At 50.8% G+C, this 16,072-nt stretch overlaps 5 protein-coding genes across 5 annotated transcripts; 3 read left to right on the forward strand and 2 right to left on the reverse strand.

The window, feature by feature from the left end:
• Positions 1 to 103: 103 nt before the first annotated feature.
• Positions 104 to 4,857, forward strand: CI109_105066 (uncharacterized protein; the record flags this gene model as incomplete). Its single annotated transcript, XM_032005483.1, has 13 exons — positions 104 to 397; positions 478 to 554; positions 631 to 2,121; positions 2,184 to 2,600; positions 2,658 to 2,784; positions 2,852 to 3,360; positions 3,411 to 3,478; positions 3,536 to 3,669; positions 3,728 to 4,015; positions 4,076 to 4,203; positions 4,274 to 4,569; positions 4,666 to 4,768; positions 4,833 to 4,857. The coding sequence occupies 13 exons, from the start codon at positions 104 to 106 to the stop codon at positions 4,855 to 4,857; spliced, it is 3,957 nt and encodes a 1,318-aa protein (XP_031860202.1).
• Positions 4,858 to 7,240: 2,383 nt separating this feature from the next.
• CI109_105067 (uncharacterized protein) lies at positions 7,241 to 10,823 on the forward strand (the record flags this gene model as incomplete). The annotated part of the gene is made up of 6 exons (XM_032005482.1): positions 7,241 to 7,312; positions 7,384 to 7,573; positions 7,630 to 8,067; positions 8,117 to 9,123; positions 9,184 to 10,400; positions 10,508 to 10,823. 6 exons carry the CDS (start codon positions 7,241 to 7,243, stop codon positions 10,821 to 10,823), a joined length of 3,240 nt encoding a protein of 1,079 aa, XP_031860201.1.
• A 280-nt stretch (positions 10,824 to 11,103) lies between these two features.
• CI109_105068 (uncharacterized protein) lies at positions 11,104 to 12,291 on the reverse strand (the record flags this gene model as incomplete). The annotated part of the gene is made up of 4 exons (XM_032005481.1): positions 11,104 to 11,219; positions 11,287 to 11,520; positions 11,637 to 11,726; positions 11,946 to 12,291. The coding sequence occupies 4 exons, from the start codon at positions 12,289 to 12,291 to the stop codon at positions 11,104 to 11,106; spliced, it is 786 nt and encodes a 261-aa protein (XP_031860200.1).
• Positions 12,292 to 12,384: 93 nt separating this feature from the next.
• CI109_105069 (uncharacterized protein) lies at positions 12,385 to 12,733 on the forward strand (the record flags this gene model as incomplete). The annotated part of the gene is made up of 2 exons (XM_032005480.1): positions 12,385 to 12,400; positions 12,444 to 12,733. The coding sequence occupies 2 exons, from the start codon at positions 12,385 to 12,387 to the stop codon at positions 12,731 to 12,733; spliced, it is 306 nt and encodes a 101-aa protein (XP_031860199.1).
• Positions 12,734 to 13,305: 572 nt separating this feature from the next.
• Positions 13,306 to 15,403, reverse strand: CI109_105070 (uncharacterized protein; the record flags this gene model as incomplete). Its single annotated transcript, XM_032005479.1, has 7 exons — positions 13,306 to 13,573; positions 13,635 to 14,347; positions 14,413 to 14,498; positions 14,570 to 14,775; positions 14,845 to 14,934; positions 15,001 to 15,021; positions 15,087 to 15,403. 7 exons carry the CDS (start codon positions 15,401 to 15,403, stop codon positions 13,306 to 13,308), a joined length of 1,701 nt encoding a protein of 566 aa, XP_031860198.1.
• Positions 15,404 to 16,072: the final 669 nt, after the last annotated feature.

Genomic DNA, 16,072 nt, shown 5'->3' on the forward strand with positions numbered 1-16,072 from the left:
CCGCACAATCCAACCAAATTACCATTCAGCCCTCGATGAACCTTTGAACACCGGCTACTCTTCCCGCTTTTACCCCACCTCGCCCCATCCACTCTCCAACAAGATGTCTCGCTCTCTTCCTCCGACCCCTCTATCCAATCTCCCCCTCTCTGAACTTCAATCGTTGGCGAACGAATTGGATTCCCCCCTCTCTCGATCACCGAAAGAATGGTTCGACCGCGCTCGTCACGAGACGGATCTTGCGATCCTCGCAGAACGAAAGGGCAAGAAGGAGGACATGTTCGTGGCCTACACGAGAGCGTTGGCTTGCTATACACACTGTAGGATGCATCCTGATTTCGGGGACATGAAGAAGAAGGATCAGCATTGGGCGACAAGGGTGAAAGAGTTCAAAGAGGTGAGTCCTGGTCAACTACGCTTCTTGGCTTGGCCACCGCGGAGAGGGAAGCTGATAGCCGGTTGGATTGTTTCTTCAAGACCTACGATGTGTTCTTGACAAAGGCAAAGGAGATCAAGGAGCAGCTCAAGCTCAGAGATGTCGAACAGGGATCATCGTCAGTAAACCCCTCCCGAAAGTGTCATGTGCGTTTAATGTTGCTGACTCACTCAATTGTCGCCTCTCAAAAACAGTCAATCCTCCTCTCGTCCCGGCCCATCGCGTCAACCCTCCGGACCGGAAGTCACCTCAATGGGGAGCATTGCCGATCGGATGAAAGCTCTGGGGGGTCTTGGAATGGACGTGGGCAGGTCTTCGAAGAGATTTAGTAAAGATCTGTCTGGACACGGTGGGGGAGGTTCAGTGGCGGGACGATCGTCGGCAGCGACTGGCGGAGGAACGGGAGTGACTTCACTTCGTACGACAGGACGACAACGTAGTGGTTCTGGATCGAGCACCAAGGCTGTCGTCTCGCCCACTACACCAGTTGAGAAGCCCACTAATTCTGTCAGTAACAATAAGCTGCCGCCACCCAAGGAAGAGAAACCTATGGCACCGTTCGTGAGAGAGACAGCTACGGGATCATCAACACGTTCTCGACGATCGACTAACGCAAGCGAGACCGATCGACCTCTTCCAACCCCAACTGTATCTGCGCATACCCATGCTCCGCCGACGATCTCCACCCAATCGCCGTCGCCTGTTCCGCCCCTTCCGCCGCAAACTGCTGGACCGTCACGACCTCCATTACCTTCTATCCCCCATTCACCAGCATCCCGAACAATCGCCCTTAATGCGAATCGCGATCCCGTTCCTTCACCTAGCAAGCAGGATGGACTGGCAGAATTCGAGAAGGCTTTTCCGTCTCTTAGTGAATTTGGTAAACAATGGGGAGGCGAGGAAGACGGTGTCAGTGGTCTGCCTAACGGTACGAACGAACACATCGATCCTGGTTCCTCTTCCGGCTTACCCAACGGTCATGGAAAGTACACGCAACGTCACGCGACCATTCACGAGGATGAAAACGGGACGACCGATTTACGCTTGCCTGATGTCCCATCTTTCCCTACTTTGCCATCCGCGCCGACCTACCGACCAGGACTGCCAGCACCACCCTCGCGACCGGATGGACTCAGCGTTAGTCCACCGGATATAGCAAGGATATCATCACCACCAGCGCCGGATCCCGGTGCTGGACTCCAGAGACCCGCAAGTACACCGAATGTAGCTACGCTTCCTGGAGACGTGGATTTGATATCTGACGAACCAGTGTTGGAAGGCAAGAGAGACGCACATCCATCACGAGAACCCAAACCAGCTGTTCCACCACCGTCGAGATCGCCGGTCCCAAATGGTATTACCAGGGATTCACGATCGGCTACGATGTCTTTTCCCGTCGCTGTACCCACCCCACCGCCCGGCGCTTCCTCCAAACCTCGCGAAGCCCCGCCACCTAGTCAGACCGTTTTGACACCCACGTTCACCAAGCCCAAATTCCCGTTCAGTAATGCCATAGATCCTGACACCCTTCGAAGCTATTTCCTGAACCCGGCGGTTGAGATGCTTTTGCTCGATGTGCGGAGCGAAGAAGAGTTCCAACGAGGTTACGTAGGGAGGGAGTACGAACCAAGGGGCGCCAAGGTCAACGTCGTTTGGATGGATCCGACAGTTCTACTTCGTGAAGGGTGAGTTTTGCATGTGTCCCTGCTCGCGGAGTATGCTGTTAACGAGGTACATTGTATTACAGCATGACTTCTACAAAACTCGAGGATTCTCTCTCGCTCTCTCCAGAAGCTCAACGGCGAGCGTTCGAGACCAGACACAAATTCGATCTGGTGATAGTATATGATTCCCATTCAGCTAATTGGCCTCGAAAAGGATCACCTCCTACTCCTGTCTCACGTTTGTGGGACATGATCTACGAACACGAATTTGCCAAAAAGTTGGAGAGGAACCCGGTGATGTTGACGGGTGGGTATGAAGCTTGGAGGGAGTTTATCAAGATGAGGGCGGCGAAACACGCCAAAGCCCATGCACAGGCGCAAGCGCAGGGTCATCCATCCGGTCACGGACATTCACAGTCCCTGTCACAGGTCAACGGAGGAGGTGCGAGACCATACAACCCGAAAGTGGCCAATGGGTACACACCGCCTACTACTGCGATGTGAGTAACGTGGCAGAGCTGGTGATTTCACGGCTAATGTGCTTTGGATCGATACAGGAGTCCTCGTCAACCTGATAGGATGATGTCGCCTAGTTCGTCTTCGGCAGATTTCAGCAACAAGCGAGCGAATAGAGATATGCCGATATACCAATCGTCGCAGTATGCCAAGAATATCACAGAGAGCGTAAGTGATTGTGACAGGCTACGCGTGAGGGACTCTCGCAGGGATGGAGCTGATAAAGCCCACCCAGTTCGGCTATGGCCCGCAATCTATGACAGGAGAACCATCTTCATACACTGGCCATCAACCATCTCGATCATACGTTCCATCACCTGCGCCGTCCCACTCTCACAATCACTCTCAGTCCTCATCATATTCATCTCAAACAACTATCGCTCCGCCACCTCAGGCTTCGATTCATCCTGGACCGGGTGCACGACGACGAAGCGATTACGTTGAACAGCATGGTCAGTCGTACTCCGGCTATCCGGCCGCTGCCTCGCCTGTCACGTCCCCTCCACCGCACAGCAGTACTCGACCAGCTATCGACTACCCGCAAGCTCACGCTCTAGGCGTCGCTGCTAGAGTACCACAGCCGCCCCCAGCGGTGGTCACGCCATTGGAGAGGTATGATACGAGGCCTGCGGTTGTTCGCAGTGGGTCCATACGGGGTTTGGATCTTGTTGCGAGGGAGGGAGATGAGGTACGATATTGGAATGACGTGGTGCTGGGTTTGACAGGGTTGAAGAACCTTGGAAAGTGAGTGCTTTAAATATCTAGGGGAACGATTTGCTGACTTTAACGATCAGCACTTGTTACATGAACTCGACCCTTCAATGCTTGAGTGCGACATATCCATTTACTTCGTTCTTCCTAGGTGAGTAGATCTTCACTTTGACCATATTGGCTACAGCTGATCTTTACCCTTCTTTAGACGGATCGTACAAACGCTCGATCAACGTATACAACCCCTTAGGTACGAAAGGGAACCTCGCCAACGCTTTTGCCGAGCTTCTGAAAGCTTTGTGGAAGGAGGACTACACTTTCTTGTCACCTGTGACTTTCCGCGTAAGTCGTCCTTGTGTAGAGATTGGAGACAAGCTGACCATGCATGCTGGATGTACAGAAAAATATCATCACATTTGCTCAGCAATTTTCTGGGACAGATCAACATGATTCGCAAGAATTCCTCTCCTTCGTCTTGGATGGATTACACGAAGACTTGAACCGAGTCAAGCATAAACCTCCGCCTGTTGAGATGACGCCTGAACGCGAAGCTGCGTTGGAAACACTTCCGCCAGAGGTGGCGTCGCAGAAGGAATGGGATATTTATAAGATGAGAAACGACAGTTTCATTGTCGACCTGTTCCAGGGGCAGTACCGAAACAGGTTGGAATGTCTGACATGTCACAAGGTGAGTGGAGTAGTGAATGTCCGGTTAGAGAGAGTGGGCACTGACAGTGATGGTGGGTAGACGTCGACCACGTACGATACGTTCATGTACATGTCGTTGCCTGTTCCAGCGGGGAAGACAAAGGTGGTAGTCCAGGAACTCATCGATGAGTTTGTCAAGTCGGAAGTGATGGAGCACGAAGATGCATGGTGAGTGCAGGAACTTGACTATGCGGATTGACCGTTGCACGAAACTGACTTCCGAGTTCTATTCGAATAGGAATTGCCCTCGATGTAAAGTCCCTCGAAGAGCTTCTAAAACTCTGACGATATCCCGACTCCCACCTGTTTTGCTCATCCAACTGAAACGATTCACGACTCAAAACGGTGTATTCTGGGACAAGTCTGAAACGCCGGTGATCTTCCCCGTGAAAGGATTGGATTTGACCCGATACGTACCTTATCGACATCCGACGGGCAAGGAAGATCTGGACGATCCGAGAACGCAGATTGGTCCGTTTAGATATGATTTGTATGGTGTTAGTAATCATATGGGAACGTTGAGTTCGGGTCATTGTGAGTCATCCATCCCTTCCGCTTTCAGAGTTGGGAGCAACACAACGTGTGGCGAGATCAACATGCTCATGGGCGATTGTTCATTGCGCATCGCAGATACTGCATATGTCAAAAGCTCGAAAGGTTGGATGTACTGTGAAGATAGCAGGATCTCAAAGGCTCAAGAGAGGGATGTGGTGTCCCGTCCAGCATACATCTTGTGAGTGCAGCTCGTAACGCCCTTAATTTGAACGAAGAGACTGATGCGTGCTTGTGCGGTACAGGTTCTACAAACGAATACGCGTATGATTTGACATTGTAGCTCGGCCGATGCTGCGTTGGTTGGGTTTTCGGGAGCGGCTGGATTATCGGTTAAAATCATACAATCTGATTAAGATGGTGGAAACGGTCTTGTCGCGTAGTTAGTTGCTCAATCATGTTGTATGGTAGTCTCACCCTAGATGCCAGAACTACTGTGCATAGTTGTCTAAACAGTACGACAAGCAGACGCGAACGCGCTACTCGATCATGACATTATTGTCTTCACGTGTTTGTATGTGTGTGTTACGAAGAGGCCGTGACATCGATTTATGAATAGGACGTGATTGCTATTTGATATTCACTCCCGCTCGTTTGTGGTTCATTCTCACGTTACGAGTATGGTGTAAGACAGGTATGTATTCGTGTGCATGTCGTTCCGATCAACCCGGGGAGTTGCGTCTGCTATTACGCTTTCTACCCTAACGTGCTAAAAAGTGTCCCAGCTTGAACGAGCTAGAACCGTCGTCCAGAAAAGCCGGACGATGATATATACACACAAACGGTAAGTAGGCAAAAGAGCGATAATAATTGGTACTATGCGATCGTGTAGCGTGCGGCGTGGCGTGTACTAGGTGGTCTTGTCGTATTGTTAGTGCAGGGCTTGTAGGTCGTTGAATCTGTGGAAAGTTCAGAACCTGTCCTAATGACGATTGGTAGTATGGGGTGGTCAACGTGGTATGGTATGGTATCCCATTAGCCCCGGACCTTTTGCATAACCCCCTAACCCCCTGCTGCGTACGAGTAGTAGTACTCGCGCTGTAAGTGTTGCCGTACGAGTACAATTACAAAAACACGCAGTACGAGTACGAGTACGATTGTGTGTGTGGTAGTAAATGCCCTGGTCTAAATTCGGGACCTGTCCCGAGGGCGCAGACAAGTTACCCTTATGGTCGTCGTTACCGACATTTCGTCTCTCACATGCTTCGTACATTATTATTCTCTAAGAATGATCGAGATCGAGAGATTCTTGCAGTACGCCTCTGATATATGCATGCTTGCGTTATAGTGATAGCCAACAACAATGGCGTTACACTTACGCTCGTGTGAACCTGTACTAACTGGTTAATCCCCATGATCGATTGGGGCTTATCTTTTTCTTCCGTTCCTTCCTGGACCTTTCCGTTTCTGGGAAAGAAACCCTTTTGCTCTTTGTTCGTGTTTTTTTTTTTTTCCTTGGTGGTCGAGATGCAAGTAACAATGATCGATAAATGCGAGGACTAGCATAAATATCAATGTTGGAAGAAACGAGGAGGTATTGTACTTGTTTTTCCTCAAAACAGACATATTTCGTTGTTTGACTATCGATATCGTGGTAGCAGTCAACCCCTTTGACAGATATCACTCCTCAACCAAAGCGGGATCACGGTGACCTGACCTCCATCTAGACCCACTACAGAGCACAAGCCAGCTCCACAAGACCTACCACCTTGACGACCAACCACTCATTTCACTCACTCCTCACTCACTCGCAACTCACAATCTTCCGTGCCGCGACTTGGTCGAAAAACAATCCGGTAAACGGTCGTTCGCTCGGATCGTTTGTTATCTCAGGCACGACGCAGAAGCGTGAAGAGAGGGACAAAGTTACTGTACAAACGCATCCTTGAGGCAACCCCTCGTTCCTAACTCGAGCAATTACTTCTGGACTTTGGTTCGACTTGCACAACGCTCGGATCACCACACACCACATCGAAGCACGAGCACGGATCACCGTAGCGTTCATCTCCGGGCAGCGTGCATAAGCGGAGCAGGAGGGATAGCAGGAGCAGGGGTCGATAGGGTGAAGCAGTGCAGCTCTTCTCCAGGAGAGTCATTTGACAACATCACATCACGATTCAATCAATAAAAATACATGTGAGCACTGCACAGCACTATCAAAATCAATCATTTGATCATCTTCATCCTTCCTTCAAAAGACCCCTTCGACCTATCTCACAGAAGTCCCGATCAAGTAAGCTTACGCTTTGATCTCCCTCATCACACAGCTCAAACTAGACGACGAGGACAATCACTCCACATCTAGATCAGAATCAAGCCACAACACACACAACTACGCACCGCTTCCCTTCTCTTCCCTCTGTCGCCCCTCCCTTGCCCTCGGCGATATTCTCACCTTCCCGACTGTTCTAGTGCCAATCTGCAATAAAGTTACGGTCCGAGAACCCCTCCTACCCTCTTTTAGACGGTCACGGATCGCCATCGTGAGAATACACATCGACATCTCATCAGTCGTCAGTCGTCAGTTGTTCAGTCGTCAGGAGGTCGTAGCTCCCATCTCGTTGCCTTATAAGTCGAATTCGACATCTCCTAAGCTTGACATATCATCATCTTTTCAATTCCAGTAATACGATAGATAGTAAATCTGGCCAAGATGGACGCTGGTTTGGCTCATTTGGTCAGTTGGAGCGAACCGACGAGGGGGGAAGTCCCTCCACCTTTGACTGTGAGTAGTCGTGCCCCGCGTCCTGACCTTGTACTGAGCCCAAGCTAACACATTCTTCATCGTCGATGTAGGGTCCCTCCCTCACACTCTCGCCTCTGCCTTCTCCTCATCCTCCAACAGTCTTTCTCTTCGGAGGCAAGTCTGTGCAAACTCGACGGCTCACAGCTGATATGTGGGCGATGGACTTGTCAACGAGAACTTGGGAAAGGGTGAACACAGGTCCAGGTCCAGGACCAAGGTATTTCCATTCGATGGATGTTTGTGAGTTGTACCTAGCACCGTAGTCAGGTGTGTGTGCTGATATGTGCTCTATACAGGGGAGGACAAACTCGTATGCTTTGGCGGAATGTCAGACTCCGATCCCATGTCTGTCCACGAGGACACATGGTTCTTCGACTGTCTCACACGACGGTGGCTACCCCAACCTGCACCTAGTTCGATCTCCCAAAACCCTGCTCTTCTCCCTTCAGCACGTTACGCCCACCTTAGCGCCGTCTCACGCGGGAAACTCATCATTTCTGGAGGTCAACATTCTGACAACTCGTGGATCTACGAGATCAACGTTTACGATTTGAAGAACAGGGTTTGGGAGTCAAAGACGGAACAGCCAGAGATGGGAGGATTGCATTCCAAGGGAGCGTACAGAAGTGTAGCGACATCGTCCAAGACTAGGGTCGTACTGCCACATGGTTCGGGAGAAGTCAAGTCGAGTTCAACTCATAGCTACTCGGTCGACGAAGAAGGAGAAGGAGGTGGTGAGTGTGGTCAAGCCGTGTAAAGCTCGTTGCTGACCCTGCCTCACAGACATTTGGTGCTACTCCAACTACGACTTTGCCAAGGTCCGAAGAGAGTTCGAGGTCATCTCTCCCGATCTCTCCTCGGACGCTTCCCCATCCGACAAGCACGTCTCACCTCCCTCATTTGTCATTCGAGATGAGTCCTCTCGCATGCGAGGCTCTCAACAACCTCCCGGTCTTCGATTCCCAACTGGTGGTATCGTTGGCAACCATTTCATCCTGTGCGGTCTGTATCTGGCATCGTCTTCCGCAGCCTTCTCCATCTGGGCTCTCAACCTCGACACTAGAACCTGGCGGCATCTTGAACCATCAGCACTGAACTCAGGCAGCTGGAACCGAGCTGTGTTGTGGCCGGAACAGGCCAAGCTCCTTGTATTTGGGAACAGCGACTACGACCTCGCTGTTGACTACAGTCGAAGAGCTGTCAATTCTGATCACGTCACGGTCATTTCCCTCGAAGCTTATGGTATATACTCTCCTCCGAAGCTTGAGATTCCTGCGAAGATTCAGCAGGTCGGTCTCTCGATGCTGGACGAGAAACTTGCCTCCGACTTCGAGGTGGTCAGTGATGATGGTCGACGAGTAAAGTGTTCCAAGCAGATCCTCAGCGAACGGTGGCCTTGGTTCGCGGAGCAGGAGAAGGAACTGAGAGAGAAGGCAGCGGGTATCTTACGCGATGCGCCAGCAGTCGACATCAACGATACTCTGCTTGGATCATTCACTCCAGCTCGACTGGCTCCGTCAAACCTGACTCTTCCCGAACCCTTCCCGGTCTGTGTGGCTCTCGTACAGTACTTTTACACTCTCTCCCTCTCGACCCCGTTACAGAATCGAGCCCCGGTACTTTCGGCTTTGCTGTTCTTGAGCAAGCAGTACAAGATCGCAAGGTTGAACAGGCTCGTCGTCCACGCCTTGCATGAAAGGCTGGAGCCATCGATCGCTGTTGGTATCTACGAGATTGCCACATTGGCTGGGGAGCAGTGTCTTCAGGTCAGAGCTCTGAACATGGTCCACGTAAGTTCAGCCATGACTTCTGAGACGTGTCAGATCCCATCGCTGACTCATTCTCGATAGTCTGCCAAGTCATCATCTTCCTCACGAAACTACCGACAGGGTCCCTCTTCAGCGACTGCTGGCGAGGGCGATCATTCGAGTGCCCAGACCCACCACCTACCTGCTGTCGCTCAACAATCTACAAATGGTACTTCCACTTCGGTAGGAGGCACATCTGGCCTTGGCAGCACAGATGAAGGAACATTCCGTCGTGCGAGAGCGGACTCGATCACTCTTCCAGCGGACAAGCCCGTACCGGAAGGTAACTCCCCACGACAGGATGAAGGAGTCTTTGACGATCCGGAGGAAGACCAAGTTCACGCTCTCCTATCTGCTCTCGATGTCAACGGCCGTCAGTCTACACCAACACCCAGACCCAACGCCTTATACTTCGATCAGTCCCGTCGACGGGCTTCTGACGATCCAACAGGATTTCATCCCACAATCCCCAATCGTCACCCGTCTCGCTTGGCGATGCCTCTCCCTCTCTCTACGCACAACAGCTCGTCCTCGTTGCGGCCTCGAACTCCAGATTTCTCCCACGTCGAGCGTACTTCTCACCGCCCATCCAGTCCTACCAATTCGGACGTCACCTCCAACTACCCATCGACCCCTGCAGACTCTCTTCGCGAGTCGTGGATTCTCCCTACAAGGGACTTCGGATCGTCCGCTATGGACAGTCGATCCAGTACTTCCTCTGGCTTGATGGGCTTGCCTTCCCTTCCCGAGAGCGGACAACCGTTCGATTCGCGACGCAGTCGATCTGGACGAGGTGGTAATCGAGACGCACTTGTCGATCCGCTCAAACAGGGTAAACGACTTGACATCAGTACCCTTGAAGCTGCTGGACTCTTACCACCGAACACTTCGCCGATGTCCCCTGGACACTCGCAGAAACCGACTGATTCCGTTGCGAGCTACTACTTCGACCACGCTTCTTCGGGTGTATCAGTATCACGTACACCCTCGTCGACTTCATCCCCTAGAAAGGATAGGACACGACAGTACTCCATCACTACTCAATCGAGCAACAACTCAATTTCCGCCTCCACTCAAAGGGAGATGAAGTTGGGAAGTATCAACTTGTCGTCCCCGACCAGTACTGAACACAGTGAAGAGCTCCGGATCCCTCTTATGAGAGCTACGACGGGTCTGTCATCAGTCAATGATACGGCTAGTATCAGCTCGGGATCGACGGGCACGTCTAGCAAGAAGGCGGCGAAGGCTGAGCTGAAGAGGTGAGTAGTTGAGTTTCCAAGCTGCTTGTGACAACCACAATACCGAGTTCCACCATTGGTGTTTCTTTGGAAGAAAGGACAGCGGCTGATACTGTCCATCTCCGCAGCATTCAAGCAGCTGAGAAAGCGGCCAAGAAAGCAGAACAACACGCACGTTTCGAGCAACTTCGAGCCGAACAAGCTCGAAAGATGGCAATCTCCAAAGCGGAAGCTCAACGTCGAGCAGACATTCAAGCGAACGAACAGCTTGCCAAAGAAAGAGAAGAGATGATATTGGCCAAGACTAAAGCGGGGAGTATTGCGTCGTCGAATGAGGGAGCGGACGGGAAGTTGGAAAAGAAGAGCAAGTGGGGTAAAATTGGGAAAGGGTTCACGGACGCGGTGTTGTTCCCAACTGCGGGTAGTAAGAGCTCGATGTTCTGAAAATCATGATTGCGACGAGGGGTATGAGGTTAGGGGCGATTTGTGAAATGATGTTTAGAAGTAAAGAAATATACAACATACAGTAATGTCACATAGGTTGTCTCTCTTGGGTTATTGGCAGAATGCATCTTGATTTGGGTATCAGGGAAGTCTCGCGTCGCTCAGTGTCATACAGTAGGCGTGGCATCAATCTATCCATCGAAATTATCATTGTTCACTGTATGGACCAATAAAGTTTCTCGTGCAGTGCAAACTAAAATATGTGAACCAAGGTGAAGGCTTAGGAAGCGTAGTCGAACACTACGAGAAGTGCGATCGCGCCAACTAACAGAGGATAGAAAGCATTCTCGAGATTCGCCAACCCCGCAAAGATCGGTGCGACAGGTTGTCGTGCGACTGAAATACGTCACGACAACTTGATCAATATTGTCTCGTAGTTATGATTGGGAAGAGTGGTGCTTACCAGGTATGACGGGCTGTCCCACTGATGGCGGAGTCATCGGCATTGACATGCCTACACCTTGACTCTGACTTTGGATATTCACCCCAGCATCGGCTACTTCGTGGGCGTATGCGAATACAGTTCGGAACGGTTTACAATACCATGGTTGGAATGGCGAACAGTAAGAATTGGCAGTATAAGCGTAGGGCCAGGCGTAGGTGTATCGATGAGGACGGTACGAGTATGGGTAAGAAGCTCAAGGCGTCAGTGTAAGGCTTTGTACGAGCGCGACAAGTGCGTGTGACGGCGTGATACCGAAGAACTACTTGAACCGAGTATTACCCGCTGAGGTGTGGGCTACTCCCACTCACCTGGTAGATAACCTCTGTTGTTCTGCACTTGGATCTGAAGACCTGGACGCTGGTATTGGACTGTACGTTGTTGAGGTTGGGTGTAGTATGCTGCGGGACGGAGGGTGTATCAGTACGACTTCAACAACCTGAGTGGCGGTTACAGTATGTGAGACTGTGGCGAATGCAAGAATGGACCAAATCCGTTGCTACTGTAATCCCTTTTTGGCTTGAACTCATTATCAAACCCTTGACCACATGGTAGGGAAAAAGCACAATCAAGACGAGAAGCGCAGTGCCAAGGTTCACGCCTCAAACGATTGCACTTACCTGGCTGTCGAACTACTGGCATACCCCCTCCACCACCCCCAACACCAGCGTTACCGTTCATATACCAACTCCACCCTCCTCCCCCACCTGGACTCGCAAATCCACCTTGTCCTCCCATCTGCGGTCCACACCCTTGAGGTTGAACCACAGGTGGTATCGGCGATGGTGTATAACCATATCTGGGCTGTAAGATCTGTTGTACTTGTACAGCAGGTGCCATTAGTTGTGGTACGACTTGTTGTTGTTGTTGTTGTTGACACCAAGGTACTACACCGCTGACGAAACCTGCGCAACCTGGCATACCACCCCAGCCAGCTCCAAGACCAATACTGGGAAGTATTCCCATTCCTGTGGCGGGTGATAGACCTAATGGACCTTGAAGTATGATCAAGACCAAACAGCAAAAGAGGAAGAATGACATCCAAGCATTCGCACTAATATGCGGAACTGGTTGAGTCGGTTTAGATGATGATCCGCTCGAACTTGACCCAGAACCAGAGCCAGAGCCAGAACCAGAACTTCATGATGAGGGTTTGGAGGAAGAGCCTGAACCTGAACTCGATGAAGATGGTTTGGAGGAAGATGATGATGAAGATGGTTTAGAAGAGGAGGACGAGGAGGAAGAGGAGGGTCTAGCGGAAGATGAAGAGGAGGAAGAAGGTCTGGCAGAAGAAGATGAAGAGGACATGGTTGGTACTTCGAATACGAATGGAAGAGGGAGTAGTATAGAGCCAAATTCAAGGATGGTACAGAGAAGTAGGATGATACTGAGGGATGCAGGAAGGTGATGTCAATGTGGTGCTAGGTTGAGATGATAGGTGGATGATCTGCGTAGTGGCGGATGGCGAGTGGTGAGAAGGGCAGTGTTCCTGTGGGTGGTGATTTGGTAGTGATTGAATGTGCTGTAGTCAGATTTGAAAGACAGGGAGTTCTGTTATAAGTCGATACCAGTTGACCTTTCTCCGTCAAGATACTCATGTTCGCTGCTGCAAGATACTCAGGGCACAGGTCCATTCTTTGATATCACGACGAGACATATACCCGTATCGTGATGCAAGGAGGGTGACTATGGTGTGGATGTCCTTTGTGGCGAACGATGAAAGGACCGATGATGATCGACAGGGGAAAATTTCTCTCATACGCGTATCACAAGTCAATCACGTTGACAGCGAGCTCAATGATACCGGTGTGATGGTGCTCTTGACTACTGCTGAACCAAGCCAGCTCTTTCTCGTACCAGAAATAAGAACTATGTGCATCTGAATATAATATGAAAAGTATACGTATAAGAGTGTCATCAATATCAGTCTACGTTACAGTATGAAATGCTGTGTTTAGTCCGTTCTATAGCACCCGTCTTCTACACCGCTGCAACCGGTCCAGTCAACACTGGCATCTTGCTTTGTCTGTACCACAAAACAAACACAATACCAGTGAAGAGGATATAGCCACCGGTGAAGAAGTACGAGTTCTTCGAACCTGTCCAGTCCTCGATAGTGCCGTCACCAGTGCTGAGAAGACCGGCCTGCACGGAGATACCAATGACACCACCAACTTGGAAGATGATGTTGGCGAAAGATCCGCCGATACCGGCGAATTCGAGAGGGAAGGCTTGGATGATGGATGTGCTAAGCAAAAAAATTAGAGTCAGCACGTAACGTAACGGGGAAAGATCAAGAAGGAGCTCACTTCATTCCGATGAAAATGATCATACCACCAGCAGTTCCAATGACTTGACCGGTGAACATGAACTTCCAGTAGTCCTTGCCAGCACCACCGTTACTGTATGCGAAGAGCATACTACCGGCGAAACACAAGACCGAGGCGACGGGCTGCACGTATCGAGGTCGAGTGATCAACCATGGCATGGCTTGTGTCATGGTTCCAACGACCAAAGCAGTGATACCCATTGGGAGCAATCTGACCGCGGCGAGGATTGCCGACTCGTGCAAGGCGTCTTGGAAGTACGTGGCAATTCGAAGCTGAGCACAAGCCATCCACATGAAGATAGACGAAGCTTGAAGAATGAGTGGGAAGATGTTAGGGAATTGCCAGATGTCGTGAGGCAACAACGAGTAACCTCGAGGAAGGTAGTGCTCCCACACGACGAATGCAGCGAGCAAGACGATAGAAATGACCAGTGGGGCGATGAAAATGGCTGAGTCCCAACCGTCGAGAGTCGATTGAGTGAAACCGAGGATGAAAAGAGCGAGACATGCGACGAGCAACAGGACACCGACTAGGTCCATTCGCTTGAGCTTGGCGGCACCGGGCAGATCCTCGGCGACGGCTTCGGTTCGAGGCATCAAGAACCAAGCGAGAACGGAGAAAGGCGCAACGATAATGGTGATGAATCGGAAGTACCATCGCCAGTTTGCGAGGAGGAAGACACCGGCCAAGACCTGCGATCGTCATATTATAGTCAGTTTCTAGTTTACATTGTGGACAGCCGATCAAGCAGACTCACCAAAGCGATGGTGTTGGCAAGAGCACCGGCCATACCGAAGAGAGCAAGCTTCTTGCCTTGTTCCGCAGGGTCAGGGTACATTTGGACTATTGATTCAAATATACAATCGTGAGCAGGGTCAACTATGTGGCTCGGTGGCGCAGAAACAACTACTCACTGATCATGTTGATGGAACTGGGGATGGTCAGGACGGCCAAAAGTCCCGAGATGGCACGTAGAACAAAGAACGCATATTGGTCGGTCATGAAGGAGATGATGAGGTAGAAGATGGCGATACCAATGAAACCGATCGTGTAAACTCGGTGAGGGGGATACAGATCGGCTATTCGTCCAGCGAACAAAAGAGTAGAGGCGAAGGCAAGTCTGTCATTGTCAAGATGGATGTGGGTAAGCGGCCATGCTTGAAGTGTGATAGAGAACGAGGTCACTCACGAGTAAGTACCCAGAATCCACGCCTGATCACCGACTGCGATATTGAGGTCTGCGGCAATTGGGGCCGTCATGAGGAAAGTAGCGGATACACTGATAGGTGTGACATCTGAGTATTAGCAATCGCCACTTTGACGAAGTTGAGGGCAAGACACGTACCCAGCAGCATCGATGAACATACTAAATGAAGTATACGACGTGGTTAGCGTGTGTTTGCCCGACGGGAGGGAGGGGTGAGCACTCACGAGAGACAGAAGCAGAGAAGCAGAACGCTCTTCCTGCCCGCGGGTAGGGCGGCGAGAGCGTTCTTGTGGTGATGCGCGTGACCTTCACCTTTGGCAATCATGTCGGCCTCGACTTTTCCCATGGTGGATTGGGCGGGGAGGTGTTCATCTTCTTCCACCTCTTGAGCGAGTGCCTTCTCTTTGTCAACATCCTGGACGGCATTGAGGTCTGTGAGTGTTGCGGTGGGATCGTTTGTAGGATCGCTGGTCATGGTGGGTGACCGAGAAAAACCCTCGGCCTCGTCTTGAGACCGGTTAGATGGTGTGAGGTTGGACATGGTGATTTGTTCCAGCGTGCGGTTGGCAGTGGAAGGGGTGAGAGATCAGGCGATGAAAGCGTGTGGTTTGCCTTGCAATGCAGTGAGTATTCCACTGACCACTAAATCGACTGTAACAGTGGGAGGAAAGAAAGGTAAGGAAAGGAAAAGGGAAGAAACGATTGTCTTCCAAGACGACGGGTGTCTGTTATATAAGTGTGTGAGAAGCTTTGCAACGCTATGACCTTCGGGCCCGGTCAACATCCCCATTCATCCCATCCCTTTGATTCCTGTATAGCAACCCCTTAGGTAAGCCGGAGGGCCGAGGCTGTATACATGATTATCATGTATTGTCATTACGGTTTGATCTTTGTCAGCCTGTCATGCTAGCGTACAATCATATCATGCCCGAAGGCTATGTATGTGCCGCTACAGGTGCACCATGAGATGAGTATGGGGTGCGTTATGCATGTTAGGAAAAAGAGATAGTTGGTTGAGTCATCAAAAATAATGTTAACGAGAGAGTCACATCGTTGCATTAGTCAACGTCAATTCGATATCGATTGGTAAGCGATTTCCTAATTAGGTATCTCTTCAAGGGCCGGAGACCGAAAGGCGTTTCAGGTATGCAAGTGTGCTCTGTGCTGTATCATCTAATCACGGCCATGCGGATAGGGAAAGGGTCCAAAC

This window comes from Kwoniella shandongensis, chromosome 9 (genome assembly GCF_008629635.2).
Source record: "Kwoniella shandongensis chromosome 9, complete sequence".
In the NCBI taxonomy this organism is placed as follows: domain Eukaryota; kingdom Fungi; phylum Basidiomycota; class Tremellomycetes; order Tremellales; family Cryptococcaceae; genus Kwoniella; species Kwoniella shandongensis.